At 37.9% G+C, this 24,541-nt stretch overlaps 1 protein-coding gene and 1 long non-coding RNA gene across 2 annotated transcripts; both read right to left on the minus strand.

Annotated features, from left to right (window-relative positions):
- Positions 1-7,701: 7,701 nt before the first annotated feature.
- On the minus strand, positions 7,702-12,709 carry LOC124118064. The gene is made up of 3 exons (XR_006858429.2): positions 12,623-12,709; positions 11,682-11,774; positions 7,702-9,212 (listed from the first exon to the last, which is right to left on the minus strand). It is a non-coding gene; the product is annotated as an uncharacterized LOC124118064 (long non-coding RNA).
- Positions 12,710-13,346: 637 nt separating this feature from the next.
- Positions 13,347-23,734, minus strand: LOC124118061 (von Willebrand factor D and EGF domain-containing protein-like). The gene is made up of 5 exons (XM_046480112.2): positions 23,648-23,734; positions 22,703-22,858; positions 14,607-14,790; positions 13,869-14,056; positions 13,347-13,610 (listed from the first exon to the last, which is right to left on the minus strand). Exons 1-5 carry the CDS (start codon positions 23,732-23,734, stop codon positions 13,347-13,349), a joined length of 879 nt encoding a protein of 292 aa, XP_046336068.2.
- Positions 23,735-24,541: the final 807 nt, after the last annotated feature.

Raw genomic sequence — 24,541 nt, forward strand, 5'->3', positions numbered from 1 at the left:
ACGTGTTAATGTTGAACAGCATATCACACTGTGCATCAGTACTGGGTTGTCTTCTGGTTTCCTGCAATTCTTTAACAGCACTGTTACTGTTAACAATTTCTTTGGCAGCCATAACAGAGTGTAGTGCAGATACAGTGACAACCGGGACACGTTAGGACGGTTCTCATTTCAGGGTGGGGAGGTATAATTAAAAGATTTTGTTGAGAAAATAATAATTGTTCATTTTTTTGGTAACTTTTTCTGAAACCCACGAACAGGTAATTTCATTATTGAAATAACCGACAATGAAAGTGAAATATAACATAAGAAAATGTGTTTGAAGACATTTTATTCATGACAACATGGTGTTTACAAACCTTTTTCTGATCGATATCCATTACCATCTCCGTCAACCACCACCGTTAGAATTTGGCAGGAGGGGATTTGAAAGTGCATCAGAAAACACTCCCTTTCGAAAGTCCACGAAAACAATGTCCCAACTGAAGTGACAGCTTATCAAACTTGATGAAATCCATTTCAGAACACGCACAATTATGAAAATTATACACGACGTACTATTTCTGGACCAGAAATGTCTAAGTTCTGTCACTATTTGGCTTTGGATCCGTGAAATCTTGAAATTGACAGGTCACACCATGCAGATTCCTCGTTTCAAAATATCCGGCTCGTCTGCAGCCTAAACAGCGGCTGTTCAGTCATACTCAGTTCCATTGGTAATCATATGGATGTACCAGCAGGCTCGATCAATCCCAGTAAATCTACAGGTAAATGTTGAACCACATCATAGATCGGGGTTGTCATCTTGCTTCTTTTAACTAGATCAAGTCAATGTAAACACATGATTGTCAGCCATTGACAGCTGTGAGGTGTGAGTAACCGTGATTTAGGTCAAGTTCTGCCACATCCAAGTTCGGGGTGGAGAGGCATTTACTTTGATGTTATTATTGTTTACTGGGGGTAATTGCTATCTAACTAATAACTCTTAGACATGTTAAATGTGTATTAGAATGTTAATTCATAAAGTTTGCTGTAGAAATATATTCGTTTAGCATTTTAAAACCTTTTTCTATTACACGTCACCCCTACAATAGAAATGATGGCATGTTCGATTTCCAAGAAATGACCGCTCTCACAAATTTCCGAGAAACGACAGCCAGTCCACAGTGTTCAATAGTGTGCAACAGTTTGAAAGAAATTAAAACATCTCTCTTTGGATTAAGTTAGGAGTGTTATTTGTCAACTTCGTTTGAAAAACTATGTGTTTTGAACACTTATTTTGAACTACTCACGACTTTGGTGTTTTTTAATCTTGAACTTTAGTAATATTTGTTACATATATAACTACCTGTGACCACTTTTCGGAATGTTCTAAGATCACGGACCTGTGCACCTGTGTTATTACGCGTTGCAAGAGAGCGCCGTTTTCAAAGCGTTGTTGCCGTCATGGTAGAATGGAGATAAACCTACTGTGTTTTGAAATTTGATGTAGTCCCACTGTAGAATAGATACCTCTTTATTATAATTTTGAACCGAGCGCTCGGTTCAAAATTATAATAAAGAGGTATCTATTCTACAGTGGGACTACATCAAATTTCAAAACACAGTAGGTTTATCTCCTAATTATTACTTCGATCAGATTGTGGCTCCTTGGTCACAACTCACCCCCAACAGGCGGTGGTCTTACTTGTGAGATTTGCACCACCCTAACCTGCTGCAAAACGGAGCCCCCAGTGAGGAAAACTGACTAAAGAGGAGAGTGAGTGTCACATCAGTGAGATATCAGCTGTCCTCACGTACTCGTTAATAGTACATAGTTGAGCTCTACTTGTACTGTGACACTTTGTAATCGCGGCCGTGTACGCGTCTGACCTTGTACGTCAGCTTCCAGTGACTTTGGGTCACTTTGTTGTATCTGTCTCGTGATCATGTGATCACTGCATATTTGTCATGGGGTAGTTTTACTTGCTTCTATATTTGTAAATCACCAGTAATATACCCGTAAGCTAATTATATTGTGTTAAATTTGTCTGATAATATGTAACTTAAGAGGGATATTTTGGATTATCTTGTCATTGTTAGACAAGATGTGATACTATTTCATTAACTATAAGTATTTGTATTCTGTAAATTAAACGTAATCATGTCTTCTTAGTTGCGTTCATAATTAAGTTGTGATTGAATTTAGCTATTAGTTTTTCACATGTGAAATAGAATTTGACATATCTTAGTTAGTTTAGAGTTTAGTAAGTTACCTTAGTCATAAAGGGTACACTACTAGTTGGTGATCACTATATTACTTTATCTATCATGTCATGCCTTAGTTACTGTACTTTGTTATATTACCTTGCTATGCCTGTTTGCTTGATGTGAGTTTGTGTGACTGTGTAATAAAAGTGACTAAGTTTAAGCTTATCAATAATTAGGTGTTAAACTCTAGTTATTATGAGGGTATTAGTAGCTTGTGTTGTCTCTCTTTCTGACAGACGGACTTGACTGATTACCTTAGCTGAAGTTAGTATAAACACGTCACACCATGTAACCATATATCTATTTTTGTATTCACTCAATGGAACTTTTTGTAAGTGAAGCTCTAAATTGACCATTTTTTATTTTCAATTTTTAGCAGATGAGGTTATAAATGTGAAATGGAGCTTCCGTAGTGCTATGAATCATTATAGGTTTCCTAGAATTCCCCCATTCAGTGGAGACAGGACTGGGAAGGACACACTTTATGATGTCTGGAGGTATCGTGTTGATGGGCTTTTGGAATCTTCATCTTATACACAGGATATTATTAAGGAACAGGCACTCAAGGATTCTTGAAGGGAGAGGCTTCATGAGGCCTGGGACCAGTATTTCATCCCTGCTAAGGAATCTCAGTATTGTTTTTGGAGTTGTTGAGAGGAGGGAGTCAAGGATGGCACAGGTTAATAGCACTCAGAGGAGGATGTGTTACAGTGGGCTTGTCGTTTAGAGGAACTTCTTTCCCATGCCCTGAAGGATAAGCCGACCAGCAATGAGGATTCTGATGAGATGCTTAGGAGTATGCTTTGGACAGGACTCAAGTCAGACCTCAGGAACATCTCAGGACCCAAGTTTGATACCATCAATAACTTTGATGACCTGTTATATGCTCTCCGGGAGATAGGAATCGACCAGTTGAGCCCAGTCCCATCTGCTAAGACAAAGTCAGAAGGAACAGCAAAGAGTGCCAATGCACAGGAGTCTGTGTGGAACTCCTGGAGTTGCTGAGATGAGATAGCAAGTGCACCAGAGCAAGATATTCCCTATCCTGCCACGGATCAGAGGTCAAGGCCATCAAGTGGACGCCCTAGCTGAAACAGACAGCATCAAGTGAGGATCAAGGCCACGCTAGCTGCGATTCCTACAGGCCACCATAGAATGAAGGATCAGCTGGTCACCAAGCCTCATATGGACACGCTCAAGACAAGAGTACAGACCACAGAGGGGAATGGGGCCAACCTGTTGGAGATGTGGACTGGTCGAACATACTCATCACACTTGCACAGTTAGACTGGACCATTCTAGACATGGAAGAGGTTTAACGTCGCTCAGGCCTATGGGCAGGGGCCGCCTGGAGGTTTGTACAAGCGCCCCAGATATAGGAAAAGAGGAATCCCGGATGAACTTGTTGGTAACGTTAACGAAGTGGACATAAATATGGAAGGGGTAAAGGCAAGAGCACTTCTAGACACAGGAGCTACAGTGTCTATATTATCGCAGACCTTCTATGATTCCTACTTAAAGCATGTACCTTTGGAGCGACCTGATAACATTTTGGATATCGAATATGCTGGAGGAGAGTCGCTACCTTATACAGGATATGTGGATGTCAAGTTGGAAACATCGGGCATAGCACCAGCCAAACTGGTTTCTTGTTTGTTTCTGGTATCGACTGACACCCAGTATAATTATCAAGTGCCAGCGTTACTTGGGACCGATATCTTATGTCACCTACTGGAAGGATTCAAGAACACACATGGTGTCAAGTTTCTATAGAAGTTTGCATTGTATACGCCCTGCTACTTGACGTTCGGCAGTATGGTGTTGAGGAAGAAGTAACTTATCAGGAATGGATGGAAACCAGTCAAGAGTGCAGAAGTTGGAAAGGAAATTATTTCTGCCAACAGTCAAGTCGTCATCAGAGGCCATGTAGTGAAGAATGTCAACTTTCCTAAAGTATGCGCACTGATCAAGCCGACTGAGAACGCTGCGATTCCAAGTGACCTTGACATTCCTCCCTCCATTGTAGACTACAACTGTGAGCACCCTGGTGACATTTATGTGCATATAGCCAACGTCACTACCCAGACAGTTGTTGTACGGTTAGGAGCACTGCTATGCGAGCTTCAACCCATCACATTTAAAGGACTGATGCCATTGGAGTCAGAAGATGAGAAGCGCTTGCTTGAACAAGTTGATGTAGAGCGGAAGAGCATATCTCAAGAGGAACTGGACTTAGGACTTGGAGTCATTCTCAAGTTCAAGGACATATTTTCCAAAGGAGATGATGACTTGGGACTTCCGCTGCAAGACAGCGCATCGACTTAACCAACGACATTCCATTTAAATAACGCCATAGACGAATACCACCTGCCATGTATGAAGAAGTTCATAGCCACCTTCAACAACTGTTGTCAGCTGGAGTGATAAGGGAGTCACATTGCCCATGGTCATCCAACGTTGTCCTTGTGCATGGACTATCGCCAGCTGAATAACCGTTCGTTGAAGGACTCGTATGCGCTTCCTCGAGTTGAAGAGATGTTGGATTGTCTCGGCGGCATATATTTCTGTCCTTGATATGAAGTCCAGTTACCATCAAGTTGAACTCCAAGAAGAACACAAACAGCGCACAACATTCACCTTTGGGCCACTTGGTTTTTATGAGTTTAATCGGATGCCGTTCGGCTTATGTAATGCACCTGTGAAGAACATCTTGAAAGCCTGGGGCCTGTGTTTCAACGTCTCAGGGAATGCCTCAGACGAAAGGCAAGAAACATCGATTGAGAATTCGGGAAAACCCCGGAAAGTAGTTCCGGCAAAAGTTCCCACGATCAATTTCATAAAAATATTGTTTACATCATGTGAACTTTTCCTGTCCGTTCACAGATGTGTGAACTCCAAATATCAGATCACGTGACTACCCCTTCAGCCAATCAGCATGAAAGAAACAGTGGAAACTTTGAAGTATGAAATTATAACACATTATAGTTGACACGAACTAAAGTTTCAGCATAAAATAGATTAAATGAAATGTAAGGAATGTTTTAAGAAAAAGGTGTATCACACTGTGGCACATGTACAAATAGGACACATTTTGATTTTGTTTTGTTTCAAACAGTCAGTCGTATTCTGTATTTTGGACAGTAATGAACAACGCCGATGACATGTTGGTCGATAAAATGGCAGTTTGCTGTAGGTGAATCAAACCTCACTCTAAAAGAACGAATTGTTTGTATCTAAACAAATGTTTGCATTATCATAAGTGGAGGATGAATTGTGCGCTGGACGATTTTCGTGTTACAGCATGACATATATAGTTTATCGAATACAAAATAGTAACGTCTTACAGAACACGGTTTTGTCCAATCGTATGATAAAAAAGTTGAATTTAGCAACGCAGTGTATTCATGGGGCATCCTGTATACATGTATTGTTGGTGTGAGATTCAGTGAACATCCAGATTTATTCAAAGCTTCGTACTTTGAACGAAATTGTTTGAAGCACAATGTTTGCAGTCACGGTAAATGTAAATTGTTATTTCAGTCTAGGAAGTTAAGGGGAATCACCCTGTCCACAGTTTCTAATAACAAAGCACATATAATCATTGTATAGTAGGTGATAATGGCGTAACTGTTGTTATAGTGGTGTATACGGGAATTTTGGGTGTATGGGAATTATTTGGACTGTTCCGCGAGGTTACAGCGTGTGCAATAACCAGCTATGCATCCTTTAACTGAAACTTAAAGAAGGATAACTGTAAAGTTGTAATGTTTCAGCTACATAATGTTCTATAACATAACATGTGCTGCGGCAGATATATATATAAAGAGTTTTCTCGTCTGACAAACGAGTTTTCCTTTGAAGAATTAGAATTGCAGCAAGAGATTGCCTGCAACGTAAATAAAAGCTACAAACCCTTTCAATGAGCCCATTGTGCGATAAGCATGCGTTTAGGAATCGCTATGAAATTGGGATGATGTCAGGTGTTCTCAGATATACGTATCCTGCCCCAACAGTCACAAACAACGAAAAGACAAGTCAATTATTCATACGAAAAAAATGCAGAAACATCTGGAGTACGTCAAAATAGGTAATTTTTGTACATAATTTGTGTGACTGATGCGTCAAATTTGGAAATGTCCTCCACATATTTTTATCAAATGTTTTGAAAGCTTCACTGAGCCCTTGAAAGTTGTAACCCTTATCAACTAGAGAATCACCACGCCCAGTGGAAAGTACACAAATCTTAGAAGTGTCCCATGTCGAGTGGGATGCCACTGCTTTGGGCTCTGTGAGTGGTAGCCATTGCGGCATGTTACGGCAGCATCAAACACTAGTGTTGCGGCATATTACGAGCTATGTCCCTACTTCCTCGAGCTCCCTCCTATCAGATTCCAACTCTTGTATCACTTACATTTGCATAGTGGCGCCTAGTCAAGACGATCTGATCAAGTTAATCGAAGAATAGTTTCACACTGACTGCCTCACACACAATGTACACCAAGTGCATATAGATTGTAGCAATAAACTTGAGTACATTGATTAAAAGAATGAAAAGATGTTGTTTGAGGACATGACTTTTACAGTCAGTTAACTCCCTTGCATCGGCAAGATTGTGATCCCGTTACTCGACTGATAAATTTGTCCTCAGGTGATTGATCATTCATATGTGAAAGCCTGGTCACAATTTGATTTAGAACTACCGAGTATATTTGCGTTCTTTGTCTCTGCCACCACGCTAGTAGAGACCATGGAGTTAAAACACAGAACACAGAGCAAATTGGCGCACGTTTATCTCACCTCCATTACAAGAGAAAGGGGGTAGACTTTCATGACGCGCATACAACTAACAGCGATGTTGTATTTGTTCTGAATAGGGAACATTGACGTACGTTGGGACCGTCCCATAAACAAAGTATGAAAACGTTGTACCAGAAAGGTCATCCTTCGTGTCATGGCCTACATCCTGATTCAGTTGGGTATGTTTAGAAAATGGCTCAATTAAAACAATTCGTGACCTCACTGCCGGGCGAGAGCATCGACATCTCCAACCTTTCGTTGGCAACAAGTGTTCAACTATACATGTACATTTTCCGTCACATAAAGTGTCAGTCAAATATGGTTCATCCATGTACGACAGGAGCACTGGGTATGTATATCTGCAGTCTGCAAACACAAACACGTAACACAAATACTGCTGCATAAATATGAGGACTATTTGGCAAACATGAGACGAACAACTAAATTTAAATAATAGTTCAACATTCAGCAACATTGTAAATTGAATAGGTTTTGAAAGTTTGACCGGTCATTGTAAATCAGCTGAATTCTGAAGTAACAGTCCGAATTCAAAACACAAAGTCTAGCTCAGTGCACAACAGGTTTATTTTAGTAAGATCATCAACTATATAAGACACAGAATACAAAAATTAAAATACAGATGTAAATATGCTTTTATGATTTCTTACCCATAAGGAAAGCTGGAGATAGGGTATTAAATGTTATGTAATTACAGTATTTTCCATATATGTAACTCGGCTTTTCATTCGTCGCCGGTACTACACTTTATATTCGTTCATTGTTTTCAGTCAACCACCCACTTGCAGATATGGAATGTAACGTCGCATAATTCTTGAATCTGATTCCGAACAAATGACTGCAACTTGATAAATAATCATCCAGTGGCGGTATACTTGTCTGGCATCACTTGGTTGTAATCAATAGGTTCACATTCGAAACATTTACAATTGGTTACTGAGCTGCTGTGACGTTACAACAACACGTGTGACCCCCTTCAACTGACATTTTCACCGATGTTGACTTATTAATTTGTTAACTTGCATATGTTGAAGTTAATGTATTAATTAAAAACAACAACACAGTTCTTACGCTTTGAGTGTTGTTTTTGTATAAGTGTTAATGATAAAAGGTATTCAATTGGAATTGTTATAGCGAGGTATCTTTTTTTTATTTAAGGTCGTTTGATTACTGTTGCGTAGGAATACATTCGATTTGAGTTACAGCCGCGAGACATTTCGAAGGTGGTTTTGGATGGGTTCACCTGTGACGTTTGCAGTAAATTTGATTACGGGTAAGAAAGACAATAGCCAATTGTGTGAGCATACATCTTTCTACCATGAATATGAAAAAAGAGTAAAAAAGCTTTTATGATATACACTGAATATATTGTTTAAGCATGTATATATGAGAAAGCAGAAATAAGAAGGTCATTAAGATATACACTGAATATATATCATTCCGCCAGGAATTTGAAAGATTCTACTCGGTTTCCATGCACAATGACGACATTTCATTAAAACAGTCAACTTGGCAACTGCACATTCACAACTGAAGTTCTCATTACAAGCTCGTGTGTACTATTTTCTGTCATTGTGGCTAGGATTTTAGAAGAATGTTACGCATAATATTAGTTTAGAAAATGCAGAACTGTGACTTCTACAGTCATGATTCAATTAAAGTATACATGACACTACATTGTCAGAAATACAAAAAGACAGCAAATGTACAACATCGATCATTTACATTACATTTAAGAAAATAAGACTTCCTTGGTGGACATAAGTGTGAAAAAAAGTACAAGCGACAAACTATATCTAAAAAATAGTCATTTTCATAAACATGTGTTTACAAATCACGATCAAATATTGATGTTTAACCGTATAGAGGACTGTTTTAGTTGAAATTTTTGATGATTATTGAATTGGTTTTCTAATGCCTTTATTTATCAAATTATCTATATTAGTCACATTTCAGAGATTTGTAAATAAAATCTATTTGTATTACCATAAGAAACCTTTGCTAAACTAACAATGTCCAGTGTATCTTTTAAATATGTTTTATATATCGTATGTATGTACATTACGAAATCATTCGACAGAAAGTGCAGGGACAGAAAGCAACACAGCAGTGTCTATGTGTTCATAAATCCCTCGTATCATCGTTCCCCTCTGTAACAGAAAGAAATGACATGAAAAATACAAATATGTGTGATATTATTTCTGCTGTCAATATGAATATAATCTTATTTTTATAACATAGCTACTTGGCGGTGCAGCGCACCTGCTTTCTGTTTTGAATATATATGATGTTATTATTAAAGAGCAAACAAGAATGTGAAGAATTACAGGTTTTGTAGGTCAAAATTCAAAGGCGTCATATGTCATGTCGTAAAGTTGTTTCCGATTCATAGGCCCGAGGGTTTCTGCAGCGATGTCGCCAATTAGGAGATAAGTAGTCGTGAATAGTTCATAATTAGTGTTCAAAACACATAGGTTTTCAAAATAAGTTGACAAACTTAGTCCAAAGACAGATGTTGTAATTTCTACTAAATTGTTGTACACTGTTGTACACCGTGGACTGACTCTCATTTCTCGGAATTTTGGGTGAGAGGTTATTTCTTGGAAATTGAACATGCCATCATATCTATTGTAGGGGTGACAGGTTATAGAAAAAGGTTTTAACATGCTAAACGAATATATTTCTTTCCGATTCATAGGCCCGAGGGTTTCTGCAGCGATGTCGCCAATTAGGAGATAAGTAGTCGTGAATAGTTCATAATTAGTGTTCAAAACACATAGGTTTTCAAAATAAGTTGACAAACTTAGTCCAAAGACAGATGTTGTAATTTCTACTAAATTGTTGTACACTGTTGTACACCGTGGACTGACTCTCATTTCTCGGAATTTTGGGTGAGAGGTTATTTCTTGGAAATTGAACATGCCATCATATCTATTGTAGGGGTGACAGGTTATAGAAAAAGGTTTTAACATGCTAAACGAATATATTTCTACATCAAACTTTATGAATTAACGTTCTATGATACATTTAACATGTGAATGTTAGTAGCAGTTACCCCCAGTAAACAATAAAAAAATCAAATTAAATGCCTCTCCACCCCGGACTTGTGGCAGAACTTGACCTACATCACGGTTACTCGCACCTCGAAGCTGTCAATGGCTGACAATCTTGTGTTTACATTCTCCATAACAAGTTATAGAATGAAGCAAGATGACAACCCCGATCTATGATGTGATTCGACATAACCTGGAGATTATCTGGGATTGATCGAGCCTGCTGGCACACCCATATGATTACCAATATAACTGAGTATGACCGCTTTTTAGGCTGCAGACGAGTCGGGTATTTTGAAACGAGGAATCTGCATGGTGTGACCTATCTAGATCTATTTCAAGATTTCACGGATTCAAAGCATGATAGTAACAGAACCTAGACATTTGTGGCCCAGAAATAGTTGGTCGTGTATGATTTTCTTAATTATGCGTGTTCTGAAATGAATTTCATCAAGTTTGAAAAGATGACAATTCAGTTGGACATTGTTTTCGTGGACTTTCGAAGGGGAGTGTTTTCTGATGGACTTTCAAATCCCCTCCTCCCAAATTCTAACGGTGGTGGTTGACGGAGATGGCAACGAATATCGATCACAAAAAGGTTTGTCAACAACATGTTGTCATGAATAAAGTTTTTTCAAACAATTTTTATAATGTTATATTTTACTTTCATTGTCGGTTGTTTCAATGAGGAAATAGCTTACATTGTTCAGATTCTGGTCACCATAGAACATTTTTCTGACAGTTTCATAAACATTTCATTTGTATGCAAAAGATATGCCTTCGTTAAATCTTTTAATGTCATCATCGAAGCAGTCAGGTTTGCGGCCTAGAACGCCCCAAACATCCGATATCAAACTACCGTATTTCCTCTATTTGATGCTACGCCGTCTATTAATTTCGCGAGAGCCCTTGACTAGGCTTGTATTAGAGACCTGGCTGGTATTAGAGATCCAGCGTCTATTAGAGGAAATAAAGATTCGTTTTACAGTTTATATGGGGGTGATCGATGGGCAGCCATTTTTTTATGAATCGATATGTAGGCTTTCTATGTATTCATGCGCACGTATTTTGTGAAAAGGCTTTATATATTTGAAAGGGGTTTCCGTAGCAAAAAGGAAACCTCTTTTTAACCAATCAGAATCAAGCACTCATCAATATCATGGTAGACTGTAAAACGGTTTAACAGATGGACGGAGATATCATTTATGCACACTTAAAGTTACAGTTGATCAGAGGACCTCACGGGACTTTTGATATCTTATATATAGACACCCGTCGAGACCTCTGAGGCTTGCCATGTCATAAGACACAAGCGTGAGATTCTATTTATCACCCAAAGTTGTTTTTTTATAATTTGTACAAGTGTAACAGATTCATGGGCCTGAGGATTTCTGCGGGGATTTCGCAAATGTTACACTTTTTGACGGATGACATATTTTATTTATCGATTAAAGTTGAAACCTCAGAGGTCAAAAGGCACGATGGCGAGTTTCTATTTATCAACCAAAGTTTTCGATTTTGTAAATAATAAGAATCAGTGTCTTGAGTGTCAAGAGTACAGCTTACCATCACTTGATTGTAACTGTTTGGTAAGCGATCGCAATTAATCCGGATTGGTAAAATCCATGCGTGGTTCATGGGATAACAGGCATCTCCTATCTGAAACATAAATTATTACATAATTACACTTGTTTAGTGAGGCGAAAGAGTGAATGACTGTTGTATTTCAGCCTCATCAAATCTTGACCAGACAAACAAGTAGTTGAAGGTTTGAGCAAAATAGGGCATTGGAGTACAATGGCAGTCACACAATGGCAAGTTCACAAATTGTACACAATCAGGCCTTTTACGACAACATATGCCCATGGGGACTTTGTTCTTCCCCGGAAACCCACGGGTTGATTTTAAATAATTATACCAATGTAGTTGAAACATCTGATATAGACACAAAAACATAGGACAACAAACCATAATCAATAACAAACATTTCACAACCTCTGAGGCACAATCGAGCATGCTTTTTCGAAGTAAATTTTAAAGCGCGTCAAACATGTACGACCCTTGCCCGAAAAGTGTGTTTTTTTTATCAGGGAAACAAAGCTTTCAAAAGGTTTTATGGTAGACATTTCCAAATTGAACGCTCATTCGTGTGACAAATTAGTTCTTGATGCAGTTCCCTTTTTTAACTTGTACCATATGTTTGCGTATTTGTACAGGTGAACATGTGATTTGCCTCTGCATGTGTTTGCGACGGGTGCCACGTATTCACGAGCACCTGGTTTTTTATCACTATTTGATAGTGATTCATGCAGGCATACTTATGATCTAGTCGGAATCGTAAAAATACGTATAATTATATACAGCTTTCTTTTTTCCTTCGTGTTGATGATTAGGGAAGGGACTATGTCGCCTATATTGTATGGATTAGCATAGGGATGAGGATCTCGACCTCATATGAAAGGGCCTCCAGATTACATCTTATGTACTGAATGCAAATAGTACTTTACCTTTTCTAGTTTTCCATGTGCCCTTGTTGGCGGACACCTCACACACCAGACAGTTGTTTCCAGAATGAATCGACCCATGAGGAACACACGACCCTCTGCTGTCCAGACAGTATGGATCCTGGTGTGGAATAACAAGCTTCCTGAGTCTCAAGTACTCCCAACTTCAGATATAACTAAATCAGACATTGCGAATAACCTTATCTTGAACTCCGCGCAATTCCCATTGTCACTGTGAATAACCAGCATGGTATACTTTGTTTTTTTACGCCACACTCATCAATATTCAAGCTATATGACGGCGGTGTATGTACTGGACATTGATACTTTAAGTAATCGACCACGCCGCCGTCACTGTGCCCGACTAACCCATGCATCTAGTCGCCTTGTATGACAATATCCTGAGATCTGGAGCAGCAAACATCATGAAAACCTCATAGAATCCGTTACGCCATAAGAGTGACAAGAAAATATCCTCAAGACCTTATGACAAAAGGGACAACTTTCCAATATTCTACTTCAGAAATATGTCGACTGCAGTTTAAGAAAAGTTCAATTGTAGGCGAACTCTTAAGTGAGTTTTTTATTAAAATTTCCCACACAAACAATCCATGCAGCTATTTGTTTCCAGATTGAATTGCCCCATGAGGAAAAAACGTCTTTCTGTCGAGGCAGTATGGACCCTGATGTGGAATAGCAAGCTCTTAATTGTAAATTTAAATTCATATTAATATACCTTCACTCTCCTGTTTAACTTTGTTTCCCGGCCACCATTAGTTAGCATACATGTACTGTTAAACACAATCAGGCCCACGCTGCTACCATAGCTACAGGCATTGTTGGAAACGGATATCCGGTAGGTACGCAGGCACTCGACGTCCTCAAGTTCGGTGTTGTCATAGGTAGCGATTTTGCACTGCGCATGGCCGATGTCGACCACGGTTGCCATGTGTACGTTTGATCCAACGATGTCTTGTCCAGATTTTCTGACCTGAAAGCCGACATTAAAAATTATATAAAGTGTACGTTTCATTTAGTATCAATTAAGACTAATATAGCTAATGAATAAACCATACTTCACCAGCACATTAACCACTTCTAGTTGCGAATTATGTTTGTTGCTTATTACCACTCACGAAGCATTAATTAAAGTAAAAAAAACATATTTTGGCCCGATAGTGGTGTATTGTTAACGCCTGGAGTAGCTTCAAGATGATAAAATCACGTTAATAGTATATACTATATTTACCCTAATCTCTTCAACCAAACATCTTGAAACACCTTCGATAAACGTCTCGCCTTTCACGGGAACAACGCCACATGCATCACGTGACATATCGCATGTTTCAACGGTATCCGAATCAGCCAATCGTGGGGGTGTTGTGAGGTCAACAGAACAGTCAGAGCCGCCATAGTTGGGTTGGCATATACAAGCACCTGTTAAAATTGAAGGGGAGGTAACTAAAATCATTTCTAGTGAATGCAGCTTTGGCGAGGGACCAGGATTAATTCACGAGGGACTGATAATCCGTAATTCTGAATTACGAGTTTAAGGTTAATGTACACACGTCTGTGTTTGACCATCGGAGAATTTGTTGACGTTCGACCCTATTCACTGTGTCCCAGGTCAACAAAAAGAGTACAGGATCGATTGATCCGAAACAGGTTCTATGAAATCGAGCTGGCCAGGAGCAGCAACAGGAGTGGAACAACAGACTCCCTCAAATCACAAACTCCCTCGTCGAGTGAAAGAATGTTTGACAAATAATGGCGACTTTACGCACAACTGATCCGAAAACGTCAACTTTGAAATTTCCCATCTTACCACTGTCTTCCTTCAAGCTTGTTGGCGGTAATAACATCCACATACTTCACTTCCGGTTGAAATGTGTCACAAGTATCATTCAACTATTACTAGAAACTAACTATCCAAGTATCCCCTACTTTCTTTGAGAGTATATTTTATTTACAATTCTAGAAGTCCTACCACTTGTACATGTTCCTTTTCCGCTGCAGTCGTTCAGACAAGCCTCGGCGACAACGATGTCATAGGCTGACGTGTTATTCTCCCCACTTTTCACCCAGAGTGCAGGGTCAACCAACACCTCGTGTAGACATTTGTCTCTCACCGTGTCGACAGAGAATCGAAAAAAGTCTGTGGTGCCTGTCAACTTTGAAAGAACTCAACATCTTAATCTGTTCTCACATGATACATAATGGACAAACATTTCCTGACGTTATATATTAAAGCAAAAGTTTATCCACACAAAATAATATGTTGCCTGGATTTTGACAGTAGAACCTCTCGTTCTTTGAATCGTTAAACATTAAACCAATACATCAGTGTACACACTTCGATATGCAATACATGTGTCTACTTCTGTGTGCAATACATGCATCTCTACTTCTTAGTCTTATACCTTTTTGCCTACTTTTATGTGCAATACCTAAATGTCTACTTCTATGTGCAATACATTATTGCCTACTTCTATGTGCAATACCTGAATGTCTACTTCTATGTGCAATACATTATTGCCTACTTCTATGTGCAATACCCGAATGTCTACTTCTGTGTACAATACATTATTGCCTACTTCTATGTGCAAGACTTTATTGCCTACTTCTATGTGCAATACCTAAATGTCTACTTCTATGTGCAATACATTATTGCCAACGTCTATGTGCAATACCTGAATGTCTACTTCTATGTGGAATACATTATTGCCAACTTCTATGTGCAATACATCAATGTCTACTTCTATGTGCAATACCTGAATATCTACTTCTATGTGCAATACAGTATTGCCAACTTCTATGTGCAATACATCAATGTCTACTTCTATGTGCAAGACATTATTGCCTTCTTCTATGTGCATTACCTTAATGTCTACTTCTACATGTACGTGCAATACTTTATTGCCTACTTCTATGTGCAATACCTGAATGTCTACTTCTATGTGCAATAGATTAGTGCCTACTTCTATGTGCAATACCTTAATGTCTACTTCTATGTGCAATAGATTAGTGCCTACTTCTATGTGCAATACCTTAATGTCTACTTCTGTGTGCAAAACATTATTGCCTACTATATGCAATACATGACTGTTTGCTTCTATGTGTCATACCTCCATGTCTGCATCTATATGCAGTACTGTAAATTCAACTTCAGTGTGCATTATCTTTATGTCTTCTCCTATGTGTAATATCCTAATGTCCACTTCCATGCGCAATACATGAATTTCTACTGCCATATATGTAATACCTGAATGTCCACTGTCATGTGCAATTCCGTTATGTCTGCTTCTGGATGCAATACCTAAATGTTTACTGCAATATGTATGTGCATTACCGCAATGTTCATATCAATATGCAATTCCTGATTGTCGACTACCGGATGCAATACTTATTCATTTCAATGTGCAATACCTGATTGTCTAATGCAATATGTATGTGCAATACCTGAATGTCTACTGCAATGGGTATGTGCAATACCTGATTGTCTAATGCAATATATATGTGCAATACCTGATTGTCTACTGCAATATGTATGTGCAATACCTGCTTGTCTACTGCAATATGTATGTGCAATACTTGAATGTCTACTGCAATATGTATGTGCAATATCTGATTGTCTACTGGAATATACATGTGCAATATCTGATTGTCTACTGGAATATACATGTGCAATATCTGATTGTCTACTGCAATATGTATGTGCAATATCTGATTGTCTACTGCAATATGTATTTGCAATATCTGATTTTCTACTGCAATATGTATGTGCAATATCTGATTGTCTACTGCAATATGTATGTGCAATATCTGATTGTCTACTGCAATATGTATTTGCAATATCTGATTGTCTACTGGAATATACATGTGCAATACCTGATTGTCTACTGCAATATGTATGTGCAATACCTGATTGTCTACTCCAATATGTATGTGTAATACCTGATTGTCTACTGCAATATGTATGTGCAATACCTGAATGTCTACTGCAATATCTATGTGCAATACCTGAATGTCTAATGCAATATGTATGTGCAATACCTGATTGTCTACTGCAATATATGTATGTGAAATGCCTGATTGTCTACTGCAATATGTATGTGAATTACCGCAATGTTCGTATCAATATGCAATTCCTGATTGTCGACTACCGGATGCAATACTTATTCATTTCAATGTGCAATACCTGATTGTCTAATGCAATATGTATGTGCAATATCTGATTGTCTACTGCAATATGTATGTGCAATATCTGATTGTCTACTGCAAAATGTATGTGCAATATCTGATTGTCTGCTGCAATATGTATGTGCAATACCTCATTGTCTACTGCAATATGTATGTGCATTACCGCAATGTTCATATCAATATGCAATTCCTGATTGTCGACTACCGGATGCAATGCTTATTCATTTCAATGTGCAAAAACTGGTTGTCTAATGCAATATGTATGTGCAATATCTGATTGTCTACTGCAATATGTATGTGCAATATCTGACTGTCTACTGCAATATGTATGTGCAATATCTGATTGTCTACTGCAATATGTATTTGCAATATCTGATACTCTACTGCAATATGTATGTGCAATATCTGATTGTCTACTGCAATATACATGTGCAATATCTGATTATCTACTGCAATATATATGTGCAATACACGACTGTCTACTGCAATATGTATGTGCAATACCTGAATGTCTACTGCAATATGTATGTGCAATATCTGATTGTCTACTGCAATATGTATTTGCAATACCTGATTGTCTACTGCAATGGGTATGTGCAACATCTGATTGTCTAATGCAATATATATGTGCAATACCTGATTGTCTAATGCAATATGTAAGTGCAATACCTGATTGTCTACTGCAATATGTATGTGCAATACCTGAATGTCTACTGGAATATGTATGTGCAATATCTGATTGTCTACTGGAATATACATGTGCAATATCTGATTGTCTACTGGAATATACATGTGCAATATCTGATTGTCTACTGCAATATGTATGTGCAATACCTGATTGTCTACTGCAATATGTATGTGCAATACCTGAATGTCTACTGGAATATGTATGTGCAATATCTGATTGTCTACTGGAATATACATGTGCAATATCTGATTGTCTACTGGAATATACATGTGCAATATCTGATTGTCTACTGCAATATGTATGTGCACTATCTGATTGTCTACTGCAATGTGTATTTGCAATATCTGATTTTCTACTGCAATATGTATGTGCAATATCTGATTGTCTACTGCAATATGTATGTGCAATATCTGATTGTCTACTGCAATATGTATTTGCAATATCTGATTGTCTACTGGAATATACATGTGCAATATCTGATTGTCTACTGGAATATACATGTGCAATATATGATTGTCTACTGGAATATACATGTGCAATATCTGATTGTCTACTGCAATATGTATGTGCACTATCTGATTGTCTACTGCCATATGTATTTGCAATATCTGATTTTCTACTGCAATATGTATGTGCAATATCTGATTGTCTACTGCAATATACATGTGCAATATCTGATTATCTACTGCAATATGTATGTGCAATACATGACTGTCTACTGCAATATGTATGTGCAATACCTGAATGTCTACTGCAATATCTATGTGCAATACCTGAATGTCTAATGCAAAAGGTATGTGCAATACCTGATTGTCTACTGCAATAAATTTATGTGCAATGCCTGATTGTCTGCTGCAATATGTATGTGCAATACCTGATTGTCTACTGCAATATGTATGTGAATTACCGCAATGTTCGTATCAATATGCAATTCCTGATTGTCGACTACCGGATGCAATACTTATTCATTTCAATGTGCAATACCTGATTGTCTAATGCAATATGTATGTGCAATATCTGATTGTCTACTGCAATATGTATGTGCAATATCTGATTGTCTACTGCAAAATGTATGTGCAATATCTGATTGTCTGCTGCAATATGTATGTGCAATACCTCATTGTCTACTGCAATATGTATGTGCATTACCGCAATGTTCATATCAATATGCAATTCCTGATTGTCGACTACCGGATGCAATACTTATTCATTTCAATGTGCAAAAACTGATTGTCTACTGCAATATGTATGTGCAATATCTGATTGTCTACTGCAATATGTATGTGCAATATCTGATTGTCTACTCCTATATGTATGTGTAATACCTGATTGTCTACTGCAATATTTATGTGCAATACCTGATTGTCTACTCCAATATGTATGTGTAATACCTGATTCTCTACTGCAATATGTATGTGCAATACCTGAATGTCTACTGCAATATGTATGTGCAATACCTAATAGTCTACTGCAATATATGAATGTGCAATACCTGAATGTGTGTTTCAATATGTACGTGCAATACCTGATTGTCTACTGCAATATGTATGTGCAATATCTGATTGTCTACTGCAATATGTATTTGCAATATCTGATTGTCTACTGGAATATACATGTGCAATACCTGATTGTCTACTGCAATATGTATGTGCAATACCTGATTGTCTACTCCAATATGTATGTGTAATACCTGATTGTCTACTGCAATATGTATGTGCAATACCTGAATGTCTACTGCAATATCTATGTGCAATACCTGAATGTCTAATGCAATATGTATGTGCAATACCTGATTGTCTACTGCAATATATGTATGTGAAATGCCTGATTGTCTTCTGCAATATGTATGTGAATTACCGCAATGTTCGTATCAATATGCAATTCCTGATTGTCGACTACCGGATGCAATACTTATTCATTTCAATGTGCAATACCTGATTGTCTAATGCAATATGTATGTGCAATATCTGATTGTCTACTGCAATATGTATGTGCAATATCTGATTGTCTACTGCAAAATGTATGTGCAATATCTGATTGTCTGCTGCAATATGTATGTGCAATACCTCATTGTCTACTGCAATATGTATGTGCATTACCGCAATGTTCATATCAATATGCAATTCCTGATTGTCGACTACCGGATGCAATGCTTATTCATTTCAATGTGCAAAAACTGGTTGTCTAATGCAATATGTATGTGCAATATCTGATTGTCTACTGCAATATGTATGTGCAATATCTGACTGTCTACTGCAATATGTATGTGCAATATCTGATTGTCTACTGCAATATGTATTTGCAATATCTGATACTCTACTGCAATATGTATGTGCAATATCTGATTGTCTACTGCAATATACATGTGCAATATCTGATTATCTACTGCAATATATATGTGCAATACACGACTGTCTACTGCAATATGTATGTGCAATACCTGAATGTCTACTGCAATATGTATGTGCAATATCTGATTGTCTACTGCAATATGTATTTGCAATACCTGATTGTCTACTGCAATGGGTATGTGCAACATCTGATTGTCTAATGCAATATATATGTGCAATACCTGATTGTCTAATGCAATATGTAAGTGCAATACCTGATTGTCTACTGCAATATGTATGTGCAATACCTGAATGTCTACTGGAATATGTATGTGCAATATCTGATTGTCTACTGGAATATACATGTGCAATATCTGATTGTCTACTGGAATATACATGTGCAATATCTGATTGTCTACTGCAATATGTATGTGCAATACCTGATTGTCTACTGCAATATGTATGTGCAATACCTGAATGTCTACTGGAATATGTATGTGCAATATCTGATTGTCTACTGGAATATACATGTGCAATATCTGATTGTCTACTGGAATATACATGTGCAATATCTGATTGTCTACTGCAATATGTATGTGCACTATCTGATTGTCTACTGCAATGTGTATTTGCAATATCTGATTTTCTACTGCAATATGTATGTGCAATATCTGATTGTCTACTGCAATATGTATGTGCAATATCTGATTGTCTACTGCAATATGTATTTGCAATATCTGATTGTCTACTGGAATATACATGTGCAATATCTGATTGTCTACTGGAATATACATGTGCAATATATGATTGTCTACTGGAATATACATGTGCAATATCTGATTGTCTACTGCAATATGTATGTGCACTATCTGATTGTCTACTGCCATATGTATTTGCAATATCTGATTTTCTACTGCAATATGTATGTGCAATATCTGATTGTCTACTGCAATATACATGTGCAATATCTGATTATCTACTGCAATATGTATGTGCAATACATGACTGTCTACTGCAATATGTATGTGCAATACCTGAATGTCTACTGCAATATCTATGTGCAATACCTGAATGTCTAATGCAAAAGGTATGTGCAATACCTGATTGTCTACTGCAATAAATTTATGTGCAATGCCTGATTGTCTGCTGCAATATGTATGTGCAATACCTGATTGTCTACTGCAATATGTATGTGAATTACCGCAATGTTCGTATCAATATGCAATTCCTGATTGTCGACTACCGGATGCAATACTTATTCATTTCAATGTGCAATACCTGATTGTCTAATGCAATATGTATGTGCAATATCTGATTGTCTACTGCAATATGTATGTGCAATATCTGATTGTCTACTGCAAAATGTATGTGCAATATCTGATTGTCTGCTGCAATATGTATGTGCAATACCTCATTGTCTACTGCAATATGTATGTGCATTACCGCAATGTTCATATCAATATGCAATTCCTGATTGTCGACTACCGGATGCAATACTTATTCATTTCAATGTGCAAAAACTGATTGTCTAATGCAATATGTATGTGCAATATCTGATTGTCTACTGCAATATGTATGTGCAATATCTGATTGTCTACTGCAATATGTATGTGCAATATCTGATTGTCTACTGCAATATGTATTTGCAATATCTGATTGTCTACTGGAATATACATGTGCAATACCTGATTGTCTACTGCAATATGTATGTGCAATATCTGATTGTCTACTCCTATATGTATGTGTAATACCTGATTGTCTACTGCAATATTTATGTGCAATACCTGATTGTCTACTCCAATATGTATGTGTAATACCTGATTCTCTACTGCAATATGTATGTGCAATACCTGAATGTCTACTGCAATATGTATGTGCAATACCTAATAGTCTACTGCAATATATGAATGTGCAATACCTGAATGTGTGTTTCAATATGTACGTGCAATACCTGATTGTCTAATGCAATATGTATGTGCAATACCTGAATGTCTACTGCAATATGTATGTGCAATACCTGAATGTCTACTGCAATATGTATGTGCAATACCTGATTGTCTACTCCAATATGTATGTGCAATACCTGAATGTCTACTGCAATATACATGTGCAATACCTAATAGTCTACTGCAATATATGAATGTGCAATACCTGAATGTGTGTTTCAATATGTACGTGCAATACCTGATCGTCTAATGCAATATGTATGTGCAATATCTGCTTGTTTACTGCAATATGTATGTGCAATATCTGAATGTCTATTGCAATATGTATGTGCAATATCTGATTGTCTATTGCAATATGTATGTGCAATATCTGATTGTCTACTGCAATATGTATGTGCAATATCTGATTGTCTACTGGAATATACATGTGCAATATCTGATTGTCTACTGCAATATACATGTGCAATATCTGATTGTCTAATGCAATATGTATGTGCACTATCTGATTGTCTACTGCAATATGTATGTGCAATACCTGATTGTCTACTGCAGTATGTATGTGCAATATCTGATTCTCTACTGCAATATGTATGTGCAATACCTGATTGTCTAATGCAATTATGTATGTGCAATACCTGATTGTCTGCTGCAATATATATGTGCATTACCTGATTGTCTACTGCAATATGTATGTGCAATATCTGATTGTCTACTGCAATATGTATTTGCAATAACTGATTTTCTACTGCAATATTTATGTGCCAGCCTCAATGTCCACTCCAGTGTGCAATACCCGAATAATCATTTCAATGTTTATGTAGAATTCCTCAATGTCTTCTTTGATTTGTATGTGCATTACCTGAATGTCTACTTCTGTTTGAAATACCTTCATGTCTGTTTCAATATGTATGTGTAATACCTGAATGTCCAGGATACAGTTTTCAATGCTTCCGCTGATGTCAACGCCTTTCACATTCTTGCACACTTGTACTGATCGCGATTCCTGAAAAACCTTCTCACACAAAGTCCTTGCCTTGACCTCTGTCCAGCTGTTTGGCCACACCCTCCCAACTTCCTGTGCAAAACATATGGTCGAGAGAGATTTGGTACAACAATCCCAAAAAATCGTTTTGAATATCCTTTTGTTATGTTTTAATCTTTCTTTATCTCCATGTAAAGTCAATGTCACTTTATAGATATCATCTCAGACAAATATTTATTTTAGAAACGTTTTAATGAACGAGAGATAGCATGCCGCAGTTTAACATGAATACCCTACTCAGACTCAGAGACCAGTTATTATTTTAGCTCCTTAATACCGAGCTTAAATTTAAAGCAAAGTTTACAACAAGTACCATCTTTTAACGTCTTTTGGTATGACGCGGCTGGGGATCGATCCCCAGACATTCCGTTCTCCGGCAAACGCTCTGTCCACTAGACCACGGAATCGGTCGATTTCATGATGGACGGACAGAGGCATGCAGTCATGGGCAAGATGAGTCAGAATCGTTGCACATTATTATACGAGAGCACTAACGATTTGGTAATAAGATTTTGTCTGGCGACCGAAGAGTTAGGCTGATGCTAAGCATTCTTGAAACTGAATCATCACAACATCACGTCTTTGGTGTCAGCCAAAGTGTGATCAGCAGGGCACGGAATAGATATCAGACGCTTGGATCAGCTATCCATTGACAAGCAGGTGGTTGACAGCATTCCACAACACAACAATTGCAGCAAGATGTCATAACTTCGCGACTGCCACTACACTCAGACATGACTCTGCGGATGCCTACTCAGAGCAGGAGACCGTTGTCCAGCCCAATCGAACACGTGTGGAACGAGCTGCAGATGACCCTCTCACGACGCCTTGTCCTTTCGGCAACTCGGCAATGCTCTTACCAAAGAGTGGAACAGTCTTCACATCCATCCAAATAGGCTGTGTTCGCATCACGTGGGTCGCTTACGCGATTCTGAGAGTTTATTTACTTGATTTTTTTCAGTTTTGACCAGATACTGATGGGTCATGAGACTGATTATTCGTCACATGTTGTTTGTTGGCATTGTGTTGCACATGACAACGTACTTTTGTTCATTAAACATGTCTTCACGCAATTTTGTCAACCATTTTCAACAGATTAGCAAACTATGAGTAGTAGACATGACAGCAAAGAATTCGTTTTAATTATTTTGCCACCATCAAACATAAACCAGATACTTGTATAAAATATTTTCTTACCCGACGTAATCTGATTGGTGATTCCAACTGAACACCTGCAGATCTTCTCCGGCGTCTCTCAGTTATAGTGCACGACGTCGGGAACACTTCTGTGAAACCCGGAAGGGTGTTACACACCTTATGAATAGCTGCAGTGCAATTTACTGCCCCAGTGAGTGTAGTAGATTGAGGATGCGGGGAACAGGAACAATAAAGGTATGTCTGTGGCCACGCTGACAGCGATGCATGATCGGCCGGATCAAACAGGTTGCTTCCACACGAAACCCTGTAACACACGAAACGTTGCAATAAATCTTATCCCGAGTGTCAGAGTTCGTCCGGAGAAATATTTATTCTACAGTCATATTGCCACATTACAAAAGATTAAATGTGTATTCATGTATGAGTACAACGTTACTTGGATCGGTTTCGTGAGGATTACGTGGAAGATTAATCCGATATGAACCGATTAATGAGGATCGAGTGTCTACAATGTGTGACTTGACGGTGTTGCTTGATGCTCAGATTTATAACCTCAGG

The sequence above is a fragment of the Haliotis rufescens genome, unplaced genomic scaffold (assembly GCF_023055435.1).
Source record: "Haliotis rufescens isolate VD_foot unplaced genomic scaffold, xgHalRufe1.0.p SCAF_15, whole genome shotgun sequence".
NCBI lineage: Eukaryota > Metazoa > Mollusca > Gastropoda > Lepetellida > Haliotidae > Haliotis > Haliotis rufescens.

Excerpts from the sequence above, each read along its gene's own strand:
- LOC124118061 (XM_046480112.2), bottom strand. The coding sequence starts at position 23,734 with ATGCGAACACAGCCTATTTGGATGGATGTGAAGACTGTTCCACTCTTT. Across the intron at positions 22,859-23,647 it reads TGCCGAAAGGACAAGGCGTC|GAAGTTGGGAGGGTGTGGCC; the intron begins GTGAGAGGGTCA and ends TGTTTTGCACAG. Across the intron at positions 14,791-22,702 it reads ACTGTATCCTGGACATTCAG|TTGACAGGCACCACAGACTT; the intron begins GTATTACACATA and ends GTTCTTTCAAAG.